The sequence below is a fragment of the Rattus norvegicus genome, chromosome 1 (assembly GCF_036323735.1).
Source record: "Rattus norvegicus strain BN/NHsdMcwi chromosome 1, GRCr8, whole genome shotgun sequence".
Taxonomy (NCBI): domain Eukaryota; kingdom Metazoa; phylum Chordata; class Mammalia; order Rodentia; family Muridae; genus Rattus; species Rattus norvegicus.
This window is the reverse complement of record NC_086019.1, coordinates 223,774,827-223,792,733: the sequence shown is the minus strand read 5'-3', so window position 1 is coordinate 223,792,733 and position 17,907 is coordinate 223,774,827. Positions and strand designations below refer to the sequence as shown.

At 44.4% G+C, this 17,907-nt stretch overlaps 1 protein-coding gene across 19 annotated transcripts in view; it reads right to left on the bottom strand.

Moving 5' to 3' along the window:
• The window catches only part of Prune2 (prune homolog 2 with BCH domain), a 350,442-nt gene extending 337,325 nt beyond the window's left edge, over nt 1-13,117 (bottom strand). For 18 of the 19 annotated variants that reach the window (XR_010066330.1, XR_010066327.1, XR_010066331.1 and 15 more), the window contains exon 1: nt 12,791-13,117. Coding sequence is in view for 15 of the 19 variants with exons in the window: in XM_063287018.1 (XP_063143088.1) it covers nt 12,791-12,826 (36 nt within the window). In the remaining 4 variants the exon portion in view is untranslated. 19 annotated transcript variants of the gene reach the window in all.
• Nucleotides 13,118-17,907: the final 4,790 nt, after the last annotated feature.

The window sequence follows — 17,907 nt, the reverse complement described above, 5'->3', positions numbered from 1 at the left end:
ACCCCACTACTCACAAAGTGACCTTGTCAGCATCAACATCTCCTGAGAGCATAATCTGTAGTCACTAAGTCTGTGTTCTTCAAGACCCAAGATGTTCAACCTACTGGCCATTCTTTGCAGAGGAGTATTGTGTCCCTGTGTTGTAGTGAATGGAAATGTAAGCTAAGAATCTTGGCGCAGTATTCTAGAAAGTTAGTGACATTTACTAGCCCTGTGTAGAGAGTGCTACATGGACATCTCTCAGCCTCAGTTTCCCCTCTATAGAGTGGGACTAGCAATACCTGTCTAAGAATTCTGGTTATAATCAAGTGTTCACCAGAGCATGATGGATGCCAGGACTGGCAGAAGCACATTTTAGAGGCACTCTGGGCAAAAGCAGAAGATAGAAAAGAATCTGGGCATGCAAGACAGGAATTTAATTAGATTGATCCTGCTTTATGCTTTGTGGATTTTCTATAAAGCCAAAATATATTTAGAAAAGAGTTGTCTAGCTAGGAATTTTGACATACAGCGCACAATGCTTTCCCAGAACCGTCTGCCCCACACCATGCCAATATCTATGTGAATGATTTAGCACCTACATGATTTAGCGCCTCTCAAGTCCGATTTCTCTTCCTGGTAAACACTTAGAAGAAAGAAAATCATCTCGAGTAAATTTCCTTGGAATAGACAAAACCATCTCAACGTAGTGTTTGGGCTTACTGTGTACAAGCTATTCAATTAGACGATGGAGTCTCCAGGAGAAAAATCATGATTTGGGGAGTTTCTAAGACAAGAAGCCTACATTTTTACCCATAAAAAGCATCAAGCCCTGATTAATCCTGAACCTGACATCCATAAACTAAAATGACACACTATTTCATCAATAAAGAAACTGTTGTGGAGGAGGGTTAAAAGAGAGAAAAGGAGAGAGTGAGCTAGAGAGAGCAAGGAAGGGAGGATTTGACGATGTCACACACCTTGCCTGAAGCAGGGAAAGAGCTTTTCTTGTAGACAATTAAACGTCTTTCCCATATATTGCTCTGGATGAGATCAACAGAACTGGCATCTATATTGTCCCATGACAGGTGCATCAGATAAGCCCACAGGTTCTCCACAGTCTCGGTCTCTCGGGCACCCCTTCCCATTGTCAGTGACATTTGGTCTCCAGATCCTGTGGTACTCAACATGCTTCTACCAATGACACATTCATTAATCTCACACCTTGCTATTGTATATCAGAGTCTATCACAGAAACCTCCAGAGCACAGTGTGTTTATCCCTATGTGAGGACTTCCCTGTCACCTGGTCTCCTCCTGGAAAAGTGTCCTGTATTTTAACTCCATCATTCTTATAAAACATATTTTAGATTTACTTATGTTTATTTTATGGGTCTGAACATTTTGCCTACATGTATGTATGAACCATGTGCATGCCTGGTACCTGGTGCCTCTGAAGGTCAGAAGAGGGCACTAGATCCCCTGACACCGGAGAGATGGATGGTTGTGAACCACCATGTAGATATCAGAAGCTAAACCAGGGTCCTCTGCCAGAGCAATAAATGTTCTTAACTGCTGAGCCATCTCTCCAGCAACCACCATCATTCTCTTTTATGCAGATGAGTCCAAACTGCCAAACTCTCACTGGGACCTTCAGACCATCTTCTTAAACTGCAGCTGGGTTGGCAGGCAGCAAACCCCAGCAATGCCCCTGTCTCCACCCCCTACAGCTGTGGGTTACAGGCAGACAAACGACTATGCCTCTCTTTTTGCATGGATGTTGGGGATTTGAACTCACGCTTGTGCAGCAAATGCTTTTATTCTCTCAGCCATCCACCTACCCCATGTGCCTTTCTGTCACAGTCTTACAGAGGAGATTCTTAACTAAAAACTAAGGAAATATTCAACTAAACAATAATAATTTCCTCTCATCATTTTTTAAAATTATTTTTATTTTATGGTCACTGAGATTCTGCCTGCATGTATATCTGTGTGAGGGTGTCTAGTCACCTGGAACTGGAATTACAGACAGTTGTGAACTGGTCTGTCAGTGCTGGAAATTGAACCCTGGTCCTTTGGTTAAGAGTGGCCTGTGTTGGGTTGGGGATTTAGCTCAGTGGTAGAGTGCTTGCCTAGCAAGTGCAAGGCCCTGGGTTCGGTCCTCAGCTCCGAACGGCCTGTGTTTTTAACTACTGACCATCTCTTTGGCCACCCCCTCCCTGATCTTACCATTTTCCATGACCTTTACATGTTGCCTACAGCCTTCCTTGCAATTTGCCTATGATTTGAAGAGTTGTTTTTGTTTTTGTTTTTTAAGTAAGGTGTGTTCAAAGATCTTAGTTAAGTATTCAAAAGATAAAATCAAAGCTTAGACTTGTATGAATTCAACAAGAACCAGTTATAATGCTACCCTTTTCTCTATAGGAGTCTAGTCACCAACAAGGAAATGGTTTTGATGGCCTTTCTCTGGTAGCCAAGGAGGAATAGAAGATATTTCTTCAATTGGATTAGGAAGTGTATTGGCCAATTCAATTCTTAGTAAGGTGTATTGGCCACCTTACTAATAGACAGACGAGAGATTGAAATTCAGAGAATAGGGAGTTGAGAGACCGAGGGTGGCTCTTAGTTAGAGAAGGGTTTACCCTAGGAACTATAAGGCCCTGAGCTGGACCTCCAGTACAGAAGACAATATTAAGTAGAGAATGATGTTCAAAGAGTGTCCCCTCACCTCTGAAGAGAGGGGCCCAAGGGACCATAATCCCTGGGAGCAGCCAGACATGTATTCTGTCCTCTTGATATACGCTTGGGCTAAATTGATCATCTGCCTTTCTGCATCCTCAGAGCCAGGTACTGGTCTGTCCAGATGACTGTCTTTGAAAGCTTGCCTGAAGAAGGCAGAGGAGTGTCCAGTTAGGAAGCGTTTCTGTTTCTGTCCTTTGTGGGAGAAGAGGCAGGAAACTCAACCTAAACATTTCTCTGTATGCAAGAGTCATTCATTAATTTCTATAAGAAATATTTTGTAGGAAAAAATATCTGGGCCTTATTAAATGAATGGGTCTTGATTTTCCAACTAAGGAAAAATGATTCTTAAATAGGGCTACTTTATAAAAAGCCCCCAAAGACTTGACAGATTGGCAAGAGTCTACCCTGCATCCTTCTAAGGCTTTTCCAAAGACCGTTCACTGTCTCAACTATGTCCTCCTGAAGTCCAGATCTAGGGAATTATTGCTTCAGGATGGGAGCTGGGTGAATACGCACATCTCAGACATGCCAGGGACTCATTTCTCCCCAGACTCATATTTCTAGTACCATTCCCTCCGTGATGACTCATGATAACTTGTGATAAACACATTTCTTGACTCAAGAACGTAGTGTCCTACTCTGAAGGCCTTACCAGGCAGCAAAGGCTCTCCCTCCATGCAACTGTTTCTGCTCCTTTCTAATTTAATCCTCTTAATGAGAATTGCTTTTCTAAAATTGCTTACATATCATAGCTTTCCCCTTGAACAGGACATTAAGATTACAGATCTTTCCCCCTTGGTTATTATTATTACTTTAATGTATGTATGTATGTACCTATGTGTATGTATGTGACATCAGTATTGGCATGTCACCCACAGGTTAGGCTGATCCATAGGCCTTTTTACCTCACACCAAATGCAATGGCACACACTAGAGGCTTAGGCTTACTTCTTTAAGATCCCGTTTGATTGGCTTTTGTTTATACTTTTCTTCTATCAGAACGAATCAGCAATTTATATCTAAAACTAAACTCACGAGTACTGTGGCAATTAAAGTGCTGGTGCAAGTGATGGTAGCTGACTGCTGTGTGTTTTTATCAAACCCTGGCACTGCCCTGAGAAATCTCCAGGTGTCTTCTCACAGACAGAAGACAGAACTTTCAGGATTCTCCTGTGAAAAAATTTCATGGTGTGTGTGTGTGTGATGGTTAGTTTGAATTTTCAACTCAACACAGTTTAGAATTAACCAGGAAAAGAACCTCAATGAGGAATTGTCTAGAGCAGGTTGGCCTGTACTCAAGGGCATGCATGATTATCTCCATCATATAGATTGAAGTGGAAAGACCCACCTACTGTGGGGGACACCATTTTGAATGGGGAACTCGAGCTGGGCACAGGTATGCGTGAATGCATTAATTCATCATTTTCTGCTCATGATATGAATGTCATGTGACTTAACTGCATCAAGCTTGGCCGCCTTGACGTCCCCATGGTAGTAGACTGGGGCCTGGAACTGTGAGCCAAATAAACCCTTCTCCCTTAAGTTGACTTTGTTGGTGTATATTTTATCACAGCAACAGGAAATGAAACCAAGACAGTCCCTAGTCCATTTCAGTAAACGATTTCAGCTGCCTGAAGGAAAGTTACCTCGGCTGAATGGCCCCATGTTGGGCAGGCTTTGGGCTGACACAGACTGCCAGAGAATTGAAGTTAGTGGAATTGTCAGCCTTGAGATTCCTCCTGTGCTGGGTTTCAAATTTTCTTCTAAGCTGCATCACTGTGCCCACTTCACTTCTCCCTGAATCTTTTTGTCCCTCTCTCTTCTCTTTCCTCCCTACTGAGTCCTTCTTTTGTTTGTTCTTTCCTTTGCTTTACTCTACATGCTGAGCACAGCCATTAGTCCTCCATGGCACTGCCACTGGAGCATTCTGGAAAGTGATGGCAGGATGGGAACAAGACAGCAGCAGCACTGAGGCTCTCCTTCATAGCTGTGTCCACTGCAGGTCACCGTTCCACCCTACAAACAGCCAATCAAAATAACCCCAACATCCTCCCCGGGACAGTCAAAACCACAAGACACTCTGCCCAACTAAACAGTGTGTCCATGACCTTGGCACTATGTATTGTTTCCCATTTAAGCCTCTTACAATGCATTTTGTTCTTAGACCAAATTATTATTATTATTATTATTATTATTATTATTATTATTATTATTATTATCAAATATCTACACTAGTTCCAGTTATATTAAAACTAGTCACACACTCTATCCTCCAAAAAGCTTGCCAGTTACTTCTTTTCCTTTGGGTACACAGTGAAGACCAACCTCTCGGCTTACTGAAAGGTCTGGTGTGTTTTTCTCATTACAAACATGCAATAGTATTGCCTGATTGTTCTGTTGTCCAAGGCTTTTAGTGTAAAACACACACAGCACAGAGATGAAACCTTCTCTATCTCCAGGCCACTATAGTGTTAAACAAAGCAAGTCCCTTTTAGAGCTACAGCAGATATTCTGGTTGAAATGAAGTAAGATAAGAATTGTTCCCATTTCTGTGAGAGTGAACAAGGTTGCCTGTGACACAGAACAGGGTCTCTCTCTGACAGTGAATGGGCTTTCTTGTCCACTAGTGGCCCCTGCCACCTTTCTAGAACCACAGATGGAGACCTCATTTTGACACATGCCCACCTTCTTTAGAAATGGAATTTTCTTCTTGTTCTGACTTTCCAAGTAAGAAAACCAAGACTCCAGAAGGCAAGGTACTTAAGATGGTGTGGCTATCAGATGGCAATGTTAGAGTCAGGATCTGCAATCAGTCATCTGGCTGCAGAACCCACACACAACGACAATGTTGCACTTAGGGCCAAGAACTGTGGAGCAGAAGGCTGCCCAAGGTGCTTCCAAACACAGAACTCACGAATCAGGAATATCTAAGTTCTTATTTAGGCTAAGTAGCTTCTCCCATGGTTGCCTCACACTCACAGTTCAAGGTCTCACAAACACAATTGTGTGCCCCTTGGTGTCCTTAGGGAGATGTGTAGCCACCAAGGATAAGAACTAGAGCTTTTGGTTGTATCTCTATTTATTTCAGCTACTGGTTTGAAGGGCTCGTTCATGTTATCTTTTACAAAAAAATCTAGTTCTCAGATGTAAGCAAATGAACCTTAGCTGAACATAATTTATTGCTCAAATACATTCAATCCCAGATATGTTAGTGTGAAGTATATTTATGTATTCTTGCCAGGAGTCAAAAGAATAAACCAAATCATAATAAAGATACCTCTTATTTTAGAAGGAGTAAAAAAATAAAAACTACAAAGAAAATTTTATTTCTAAAATAGTAAGCTTAGGAAATTAAATACCATTTTGTTTGACTCCAAAACATGGAATATTACATATAAGCAAATTTTGCTTATGTATATAAAGATGTATAGATTTTCCATTAAAAGGTCATCAGCATTCCTAGGAAATTCAGGTCACATCCTGAGAGTTGCATGAAGTGGATGACCTGCTACAGTCCCAGTGGCTGGACAAGAACTCTGGTTCAGAACTTTGCATGAATTTATTCCATGTATGAGATGTACAGTGTTATGTCTGGATGTCCCTGACCCACCCCAAAAATATGGTACCCTTGCTCTTACTCTTTGGGACGCTGAAAGTCTTCCCAGCCAATCTCTCTCATGGTATTAGTAATAGTACGCATGCAGAGAGCAGGCTGGGCCAGCTGGGGTTGGGGCCATCCAACTACTACTCTTCAAACCACACTAAGAAGTCTGGATCTAACAATTCCATCATTCATTCACTTACTAGCTGTGATTCTACAAAGATTTGTCTTATATATTTCTCCTCTGCCTTCCTCTCCCCACACTTTGGTTCTGTCAACATTTACAAAGCCCAAGCACCTAGGGATAATAGCTAGCATTGTAAGGTTATTTTGTATTACTATGTGCAAAGCATTGCATAGGTCCCCACCTTCTTGACAATGAGCCTAGCATCTTGCAGACTGTTAACCAGTCTTAGACCTGAGAGAATGTCACGCTGGCCATCCAGCTCTTCATTTTTATTGAGTCTCTGCATTCTGACTGCCTTGACCAGGACTCTTGATTTATGGCTTCATTCATTCTAAAAAGGCATATACAAGCATCAAGCACAATTCGAGGTTCCAGAAATACAATGGTAAGCAAAAATCATATGGGGGCCCCACTCCCTACTCTGAGCGCACTGCATTAATCAAACATACCCAAGATAATGACAAACTGAGATGCGAGAAATAAAAGCATTTTTAAAAAAAGCTGGTGTATAGTCAAGAAGAGAGCAGGATAGGCAGAGAAAATTTCCATTCTTCAACACAATTGAAGAAGTGGCAGCTGCTATTTAAGCCAAAGGTAAAGGCAGAGAAGCCATAAGAGGGTGTTAGCGTTGTTGTGCTAAGAATGTTAGTCATACTTCTAAGAGTGATGGAAAGTAACCACAAGGTTTTAAGATGGAGAAATTGGTCGCGAGGCTAAAGCTACGCTCAAGGTTTTAAGTGGGGCGGGCTGGAGGGTGGATAGAAGATGCTTTCAGCTCTGAGTGCCAGGTCCATTTGAGACTTCTTTGCAGCCAGGAGCATGAGAGCTATTGTAGAATCCCAGTGTTCTGGTTATTGCAGTCAAGGGTGAAGGAGAGGTCATTTCTAGATGGATAAACTGGATGACTGACAATGTCCTTCATTATCATAACGTCCTATAGAAGAAGAGCAGCTTGGGGATGAGTGGAGGAAGAAATCCTTGCTCTGAACTCCGTATTAAGCCATAGGCATCTCATTTTGACTATACAATGAATACCGTTATTTATTTCTCAGTTTTAAAACTACCTAGGTTGTTCTAGTTCTGCCTCCATAGATCTAACTTTCCAAAGCAATATAGAGCTCCATGAACCTCACTCTCTCAGGAAGAATACTCCTCCTCTCTGGAGACCAAAACCCAAAGCCCAAAGAAATGGATCTGGGGTGATGCCAGAGACTATGAATAGGCTCTTTTGGTACCTCAGATGGGGAGCTTCGTGGCTGTGCAGACTGTGTACTGCATGAACCCCCGTGTGCTATGCATGTCAAGGCCCATGTGAATGCTGCCTCCTTCCTAACCAGCCTCTGCTCAGTTTTCTCCAAAAGACTACAAACTCCAGTCAGCCCAGGGGCCAAGAGGAGTCAATGACCAAAGCCAGCCATGTTGAATTCTTTGCCTATGGGCTCTCTTTTACAGCTTTCTTCAGCCTGCCATCCTATTCCCATTCTCTCTCCCCCAGAGAAGGGGGAAAGCCAAGAAAGCATGAGCTTTCCTCATTAAGACACCATGGCTTGCAAGAGTGCCCCAGATTTGTGCTCCAAACTCAAGACAACAGCAATGTTCACTCAAATAAACAGTGCTTAGAGGCAAGCAGGCTACACCACACCCGGCAGCTTTTTATAGGTGACATAAAATATCCCCCAAACACCAGTCCGAAAAGCACCTTGTCCATTGATCACATGCCCTCCAGGACCCAAGCTGCTGTGTAAATGGCAATGAACACCTCTTTTCTTTGAGACACATGACTGCGCTCTGACATCCGGTTACCTGGAACAGGTCTGGTCTGATTGTTCTTTCAAAGGTCCTGAGGCTAAAACATTTCTCAGCTGCTGGTCTGGATTGTTTCCACAGTGAGAAGCAGAGACGACTTTCTACCTAGCCGAGGCTCGTATCTGCCAGCCCACAAGCACATGATACTGGACTCACAGAATTGGTTTAGAAGCCGGAGTTTCCTGTTCACATACGCTCTAAGCAAAAAGCACTGACTCAAGCCAGGAAGGGTAGAGCGTGGCTGTAGTCCCAGAGACTGGGAGGCCGAGTTTCAAAAACTCAAGGCTATCCTGGGCTTCAAGAGAACGTACCTCAAAAAAAAAATTAAAACAGTGAAGTGATTCCTGAACACTTGCCTGGCTTGTAGTGTAATGGGAGCCAATCCGATGGCCCCGGATCAGAATACTTTCAGCTCCCATTTTGTGGCTTCTCCATTATTGCTGCTCCTTACCACTCTGGTCCTTTCCCAAATGCTTTTGAAAAATTCCTTTTCGGGGTTCTGAGAAATGACTCAGTGTTTGAAGGGTGACAAACCTCTGTTTGATCTCTGGGACCCACATAGGGAAAGGAGAGAATAACTCCCACAACCTGTTTTCTGACCTCCACACACATATGTACACATGCCTGTACACACACACACACACACACATACACACACACAAGAATCTAAATTCTTCTTGTGGACATACTGCTTCAAATTCCCCCATGAAATGGTTGTTCCACAGAGCTTCTTTCCAAAGCTGTTGTTCAGAAAGGGTTTAGACTGGGAAATCTCATCCCAGTGTTATATATCCCAGATAATACACTAACATTCAGCCCACGCTGCATTTCTCCCCTCATGAGTGCCTCAGCTGTCACTGCTGACGTGGCAGATGTGCCCCCCCTGGACTGCAGGCACGACTCTCTATTTTCTCTTTACAAAAAGCATTCCTTGGATATCGACGTGTCCCGTTTTTCCAGAAGCAGCAGATGACCTTCCAAGGCTGACTGTGGGCAGCAGTGGTCTCCGCCCACCAGCGGCTGTGTGAATTGCATCAGCTGGTGATGTCTGGGTGGAAAGGAGGCTCAGCAGCCGGTCTACCCAATGTGGGGACACTGGCTTCTGGCCAGCCACACTCCACGGCTCTCTATTTACCCTCAGGTTATCTATCTCTCAGTTATAGTTCTTCCCCCAAACTTCATAATAACTCGAAGTTTCCTTCCATGAGTTAGTTCTCAACCTGAACATTTCTCTGAGGGCAATTCCGTGAACCTGGAGAAACATTTCCCGAATCACAGGTAGGAATCCCTTCTTCCTTATCTTTCATCGCCCACCTCTCTTACATAGGAATAGTGTACGTAAGAAACACACAGCCACGCAATGGTTAACACAGCAGAAGCAAGGTGCAACCTGCAGGACTGATCTGAATAGCGGGTTTGGGTTTCTGCCTCTGCCCCAACTCTACCTGGACAGGTGGAGGAAGAACCAGGGGACACTGGCTAAGAGAGGAAAAGTGTCTTCTCGCTTTCATTTCAGTGTCCAGCAGTGGGTGTCCAGAGCAGAGGCACAGCTGGATTCTCATGGGGGGTCAGAGGGCATGTCCACCCAACAGTAGCACCCTTTGGCTGCGGTTGCCCTTGGCTTGCTCCTTGCTCTCAACCTCATACGGGACTCATTTCCTGCTAGTTTAATCTAGGGCCTTCCCTAGAATGGAGTCCATCTCCTCTCACTAATGACAAAAAGCAAATGGTCTTAATAGCAGAAAGCAGGCAAATCCCTCCAGAGCGTTTTACTGGTTTGTCTTACAGCACTAGGGATGGGGCTAAGGCCTCCCATGAGCCATCTTCTTTGAAATCCTGTCTCACCAAGGTTTTCAGGCTGTCTTGAACTCATTCTGTAGCCCCTGCAGGCCTCATACCTGTGATTCTCCTGACTCCACATCACTAGTTGCTGGGATTGCAGGCCTGACCAGGATCAGAACTCTAAAGTTTTTGTTCTTGGAGAATATAATCATGACCTATAGAAATTCCATTTCACAGTCCAAAGTCCTCACTGTCTCCTGAAAATAACTGGCCCATGTTTAGACCTCAAAAGGAACCTCGACTATTTTAAAGATACAGCTACAAGACGTCAAAATAAATAACAAAACAAGAGGAAAATCTGACAATCAGGCAGCTTTAGGAATCATACAAATCAATCTATAATAACTTTGAATAGAAAGCAGCTTATCCACAATTCTATTCTAATTACGGCTCTAACAAAAGTTAAGTACAAAAATCAGAACAGTAAATTTCTTTTCCTTAAAATGCTTTCCAGAGCATTCCCAGAGCATGAAATTTCAGAAAGCCCACTATTTTACTATGAATATACTTCTCACAAGCAAAAGGCATGATTGCAGACATATTTCTCCAAGGAAAACATCATCTAAAGTGGTGGTTCTTCTCCTAATGCTGTAACCCCTTAGTACAGTTCCTCATGTTGTGGTGTCCCTCAAACATAAAATTATTTCTGCTACTACTTCATAATTGCAATTTTGCTTCTGGTAGGAATTACAGTGTAGATATCTGATCATGTGGATATCAGATATGCGACGCCCAAAGGGGTCACTACTCACAGCTTGAGAACAACTGATACAAAGCTTCTTCTTCAACACTGAATATTAAGTATGAATTTTATTATTAAAAATACTTATTAGGGAAAAAGCATGGTGGCCAAAAGTGACCCCACACATTGGTGGTAGCTGAGTAAGAAAGGTTAATTGTGATTTCTAGCCAGAAGCCTATTCTAAGAAAAGACCAATTTATCTATAATTATTCCTCTGGCTAACGCAGGAAACTGCTAACAATTTCAAACAACCTCCTTGTTCCAGTTCTTATTCTTCTTCTTTTTTTAATGATGTACAGCAATTGCTCGTCTAATGAAGGGGCTCAATAAATAAATTAGACACCACTTTCAGCTGATGATTCTGAAAGAGACTTTCCATGCCAGGAATTGTTTAGAAACGAGACTCACCGCAGACCACACAGTCTGAACATCACTATTAGAAACCGAGATGACACTTGTGATGGGCCACAGCCTCTGTCCCAGACTCTGTGTTCATACTTGGTCACCATCCACTAACACACAGGCACATACCACAAGCTGACAAGATTGACTTTATGCCTCCAACATCTTTTTCCCATTCCTGGGTGGAATGATTATTTCCAGAAAGGTGCAAGGTAGCTACTGAGTTTCAGCAGTGATCGCTTTCTTTTCTTTTTCCAATGTATTTTAGTAAAATTTCTAGGGAGTCAAAACCCACAGAAGTGATCACTTTCTCAAAACTGAAACTCATCCTCCCAAACGCGGCTGGTTGCCAGGCTGGAGGTAAGGTTGGACTAAAGGTAGGAAACAAAGTATCAGCTTTAATCAACTTTAATGGCCCCCTTTTTAAAAAGAAAGAGGAAAAGAAAGAGAAGATGTCTATACTTGATGCTCTAAAGCTTCACTTCCAGGTTCACCCTGAGTGTGACCCTTCCCACCCTGTGTTGTGCAGGAGTAAATAGGTTACATCCTGCCTTACCCTGGAGGCACCACCTCAACAGACTTTAGTAGCGGCTTCTGTGAAGGTTTAAAGGTTACAAGGCATCAAATATTATACATTTTATCTTAGCCAACATAAAGGTACTTTTGGTCTTGACAAAAGATACAGTTTCTAAATGAGCATAGCTTTTGTTTTTTAAGTGCCAAGACTCTGAAACATTTCTATTATTATTATTATTATTATTATTATTATTATTATTATTATTATTAACGTCATACTAGAGAAAAGTGCCTCTCCTGTTCAGAATGGGTGGCAAGTGCAGAAACATGGTGAAACCAGTTTATTGTTTACATTTTCAGACAATAAAACACACAAGACCACCGGGGCTCCTCCCTCAGCCCAATCAACCTCAGAGGCTGGGGCTACCCCCTTTAGCCTCTGTCCCAGGGTGTGGAAGGGAGAGCAATCAGGATACCCTGGAATGTCTCTAAGTTCTGTTCTGAGCAGGCTCTGAGGGTTGCCACCCTGATCCAGGCAAGTGCCCTGGCCCTCACAAGGGCTTTGCCACTCCCATTCTAAGTACTGCCCTGGGGCCTCGGTCTTCCTTTTCACGCTTACAGGTCTTGCATCTGGGGAAGGCTGGACTTTTTTCCTCCCGGAGGATCACCATCCTCCTTCACCCACTGTCCTTCAGGAGCAAACTCTCTCAGGACTGAGGCTCAGGAGACCACTCACATCAGTTCAGAGAGGCCTCTGCACCCCACCTCTGCACCTTGCCTGACTGCGGAGGAAGATCGCAGATACTAGAGTTACAGAGGTTCTTTGCTGGTGCAGCTAGCACACACAGACAAGTAATCCCCAAAGTTGTTTTCATCCTCCTCATCTTCCTTTGCTGCCCAACCTTTCCTCCCGGACTCTAGCAGCACACACCCACACGCAGACACACACATGCATCCCTGCAGCTTCAATTTACCAGTTTAGATTTGGCGCGTTGCAAAAATTCTTCCATGTCTCTGCTAGGGACTGGGACCAGGGGTCCGGATGGAGAGCGCCGAGAGAGGAGAGCTGCGGGGACTTGAACGGGATCTCTAGAAAGTGGTCGCTCTGCGCAGGGACCAGCCGCTCCCTAGGCGGGCCGGCCGGGACTGAGCCTTCTTGCTTCCTCTGGGCCGCTTGCCCAGCCCACGCCCCGCGGCAGCTACAGCTCCGACTCTGTCCTAATAAGGAAAGTGGGTGTGCCGCCCGGGAGCCCAAGGACCGCCACCCGCCTGCTGGCACGCGCCTTCGGGGGCCCTGACGCGGGGCAGCAGGTGGGGGTGGCGAGGGGCTCCTCGGCCAATCGCAGAGCCCCGCGGTGCCCTCCTGACGCGGTGCGCTGAAAGATGCTGCAACCATGGACAGCGCCCAGAAGTGCACGCCAAGTGCCAGGGGCTGCTGCAGAGTGACACTACTGCAGGCCTCACTGAGGACAGCAGCCAGCAAGGAAAGATGGAAAGAGGGGCCCAGGCCCCAGGAGGAGGCCTTGTCCTCGGCCAGCGCCTCTCTGGCTGGCTGGCACTGTACTGAGAGCCTCAGTGGTCACTTAATGAACTGGTCTGTTGCCCTGGACCAGAATGCACTCAGGGAGATTGGCTGGAGCTGGGAGGGAGGGAGGGACTGGGGGAGGGAGGGCGATATTGCTGAGCGCTAAAAGCATGCGACCTTGATGGCTAATAACCAGAAGAGCTGGCTGGGAGGTTGTGTAGGCTGTAACTTTTCTCCCTACCCTCCAAGCATAGCCATCTAGCAGCCAACATTCTCTGCAGCTCAGTATAAAATGGATTAGATGCCTTTGCGTGGGCCCTGAGGCTAATGGATAGCTGTGTTCTCCTGCAGCTTCTATCTCCTCTGGATATGTGTGTTCAGGAAAAGCTGGGCAGCACAAACTGGCAGTTTCACAGACCAGCATCGTGACCATCACTGAGCTTATTAGAAATGTACTCTTGGCCCCCACCACTGAACACCTCATTCTCAGGTATGTCTATGTACACTCACATTTTAAAACCACAGCAAGAAACATCTACGTTTGCAGCTGTGAGCTTATTCTACACTAGGGAGGTTCGTGTACATTTGTTACTCTTAGGCTCCCAGGCTCCTTTATTCACGGAGTGTTTGCACACTGCCTGTAAGAGACCCATTGCCCTCTCCTTAGCCCATAGTGCCTTACTTAACACTTTGTGCCTTAATACAGAGGTGCCTTTAGTTATAGTATACTAACCAGAGGCTTCAAAACCCCTATGAGCAGGCTCCTGTTCCCGTCCAACTAAATCAGCCTCATGTGTCATGAGGCCACAGCATCAGCCTGGTGTCAGTGTGCTGCCCATGAATCAGTGCAGCCAGGAGGCTCCGATTTCTAATGAACTCCAGCATGTGTCTGAATCACTGACAAGATAATGACCTGGAGATTTCTGGGCCACATGCCTGTGTGTGCTTAAGGCTGTGCAGATATACCAGTCTCCCAAGGTTTGCACAGGTTTGAGATTTAGGCGCCACCCTTTGAGAATAAAGCTTGCTCACCATGCCTCCCCGACACATGCATTCACCGGTGGAATCACCGGTGCCCTTTCTGAACTTTCGATTAGCAACTTAGGTTTTCTACTGGGCTATACATTGCTTGACTGCATGTTTACATCCTCCCACAAGCTGTGAGCTCCACAGAAACCTCACCTACCTCATTCATAGCTGGGTCTCTAACACGACGTGTTATGTGCCTGTAGATCCTCACTAAACATGTTAATGGATGAATGAGTGTATGGGAAGAGCGTGTGTGTGTGTGTGCGTGTGTGTGTGTGTGTGTGTGTGTGTATACATGTTATCCTTTCTGTCTAATTCTGTCTCTGTTACTTTCTCACTCCTTGTATGCACTTGCACATTTCCTAATTAAATCATTTTTCATTCAGAAAACCCTAAAGAGAAGAAGCCATCAGAGTGGTTTCATGCAATTAGAGGGGAAGCGATGGGACTGCAAAGCTCCAGGGTGAGTTCAGGTGATGGGCAGTGTGGAAGTTGCAGATCCTAATCTGCTTTCTCTGCTGACTTAAGGAACTCAAAACCATACAGATAAAATGGTGCAGACAGTTTCACTGACATTATAGAAAAAAATTCAGAGAACTCTTCCAGCCTGTGGCTCCACGGGAGGATTTAGCGAATGTCGCATGGCAGTGTTTTATACCTCTGACCTTTTTCTTTATTCTTTTCCCCACTCCTTCTTTCTTTTTCTTTTGAAAAAAGACCTTAGCAGTTCAGGCTGACCTAGAACCATGTAGCCTAGGCTATCCTTGAATTCACGGCAACTCTCATTCCTCAGCCTCCCAAGTACTATGATTGCAGATGGTTAATCTGGTCCTGACTTTTGATTCACATTCTGGGTAGATTATTATTACACAGCCTAGAAATAGCAAAACATTCCTTGATGATTTCAAATTTCAAAACCTTTCTGCCTACTTTTTTTTTCTGCTAACGGTGACCCTTCAAAAGTTTGCCAAATTTCCCAACTCATAAAATCTTCCTGAATTTGACCACCTGTACTATTTTACTAATGCCATAGCAAAAAAATCCCACAAACTCACTACTTAAAACATATAAATTTGTTATCTTAAAGTTCTGTAGGTTGATAATCCAATCCAAGTCTCACTGGACAAAAGCAACTTGTCGATATAGTTGTACTCTTCCTGGTGGCTCTAGGAAAAATCCAGTCTTTTCCAGCAACTAGAAGTTTCTATTTTCCTTGATGTATGGCCCCTTCATCCTTAAAACCAACAACGTCATATTTCTCTGATGAACTCTCCCAGCTTTCTCCTCCCCATTTCTGTGCTAGAGGCTGGTCCCAGGCTCTGAGCAAGCATTCTACTGCCAAGCCATTATCTCCATCCTCTCAAAATATTTGACACAGGGGTCTCACTAAGGTACCCCAGCTGGCCTTGAACTCACTCTGTAGCTAGGCAGACCTTGACTTTCCAATCTTCCTGCCCCAGTCTCCTGAATATTTGGGAATGTGAGCTGGTACAAGGAAGTATTGTGGAGTATCAACCAGAGAAGACAACTCGGACATGGATTTGAGTCCATAGGAAGTCTTAGCTAGCCAGTGACTACACTGGGTTTCTGAGATCCCAGTGTAGCCCCAAACCTTTTGTAGGCTGCACTTTTAAGCACAAAAACCTTATCCTGGGTTGGAATACTTTAGTATTTCTTATCAGAACAGTAAGCCAGAAGCAGAACTATAGTTCTTTCACTTCTTCCTTCAACGTACATGCAGTCTTGGCTATGCTCCGGTTAACATGTCTAACTCTCGATGCATAAGGCATGGTCCAGGCCTTCAATAGGCTCAGAGGGCAGTCACTGTAGTGCAATGTTAAATGCAGCAGCGGAGAAGTGGATCAGGATTCGGTAGTAGTTTTGATGTAGTACCATTTAGCAACTAAAGACTGTATCCTTATTCTTGATCTATGCAGCACACTAAACAAGGCTAATGATTCTTTGAGATTGGTCCTACACAAAGTCAAGTCTATATTTTCTCTCCTTGAGTCTAGAACAATCCCATGACTCTACAAACAATCAAATATAGTGAAAGTCCGTATCTTGTCCATATCTTACACTGTCAGCTTCTCTTTTTACTTCTTGAAATATATACTCTCGGAAGCTGCCTTATGCTGTGAGGAAGCTGGAGTCACCTTAAGGAGAGTCCCAAACACAGAGGAGCAGGGACTGCTGTGAGCAGACCAGTTGCAGCCATGTATAAAGAATTGTCTTTCCTCCTACAGCCTAGGGATTCCAATGTGGAATAGAAGTAGACAGTGTCGCCGGGCTCTGCCCAGAATCCTAGCTGGCCACTTACACACTAAGCATTTATTACTGCACTAAGCACTAACAGTCTTTGGTCTCTGTGCTTCAGTACCTCCTTTTATAAAGCTGGAGTAACTTCCGCCCTTTACAGTCATTGTGCAGCCCACCTACAATCTCATCAGCAAGAGGCCCTGCTCCCAGTCAGCAAGGCCATCACTGCTCTTGCAGTAACATCAGTGGAAGGGGAGCTCTTCTGGAAGGGGAGCTCTTCCATGAATCCGTGAAGCAAGGGGGAGTCTCAGGAGCATTGGGAATGGATCGACAGTCACTGAAATGTACTGACACCCCCCCACTGCAGTTCCTGTCTGACCCCACCACACAACACTGCCTATAGGTTTGCTCCTTCGGTGTCTGGATGATACATAATGGCAAACTCATTTCCAGAAAGGCGCCACAGGTGTTTCTTATCAGCAACACATCCACCCGCACAGATGGCTGGTGACATTTAAGTTTCTCAGAGCCCGTGCCCTTCGAATTCCTGTTGACTCCACTCCCATGGGGTACCTGATCTTTCTTCACAGACTCTCATGTGAACATGAATTCTTATTGTTATTAGCGCCCAAGGGGACCTTTATAGTTTTTCTCTCCAGGGCTGCTTCTTTAACAGGGAGGAAGGTAACTGTGGCTATCTCCTCGGTTACAAACATCAAGTGGCATATGCTATCCCCTTTAAAATGAAGCACAGTAGATGCTGAGTCACCGATTGTGTACATTTCCATCTTCTACCTCACTGGTCACCCCACTCTGACCCCCTGCCCTAACAGGGGAAGTCCCATTGGTACCTACTTTGAACTCACTGCTGTGATACAGGAAGGAGCTGCATCTCCCATAGAATTCGGTTAGAACAAGTTGGAGGCTTGTTTGAGGATGGAAAGCAGAGAGTAGACAAAGGTTTATTAGCCTGAGTCCTTTGTTCAGCTTCTCAGCATCTAAGAAACGCCTGGTTTTTATCCTTTGGATGATCAGAAGTGACACATTTTGACAAATAGTAGTGAGAGGAATTGCTTTTTAAATGTATTTTGTCAAGGCTATTAAATTCTTTAAAGATGGGGTTTGAAAGACTTGTTTTTCTTTTAAAGAAAAACAACCAAACATACACAAAGATTATTCATAGAGCTGTTACATTCCCTCCTTCTGCTAAGAAAGAAGAAAGGGCTTATAGAACTTGAACTAGGCAGGGCCAAGCCCACTCAGGAGAATAACCTGAGA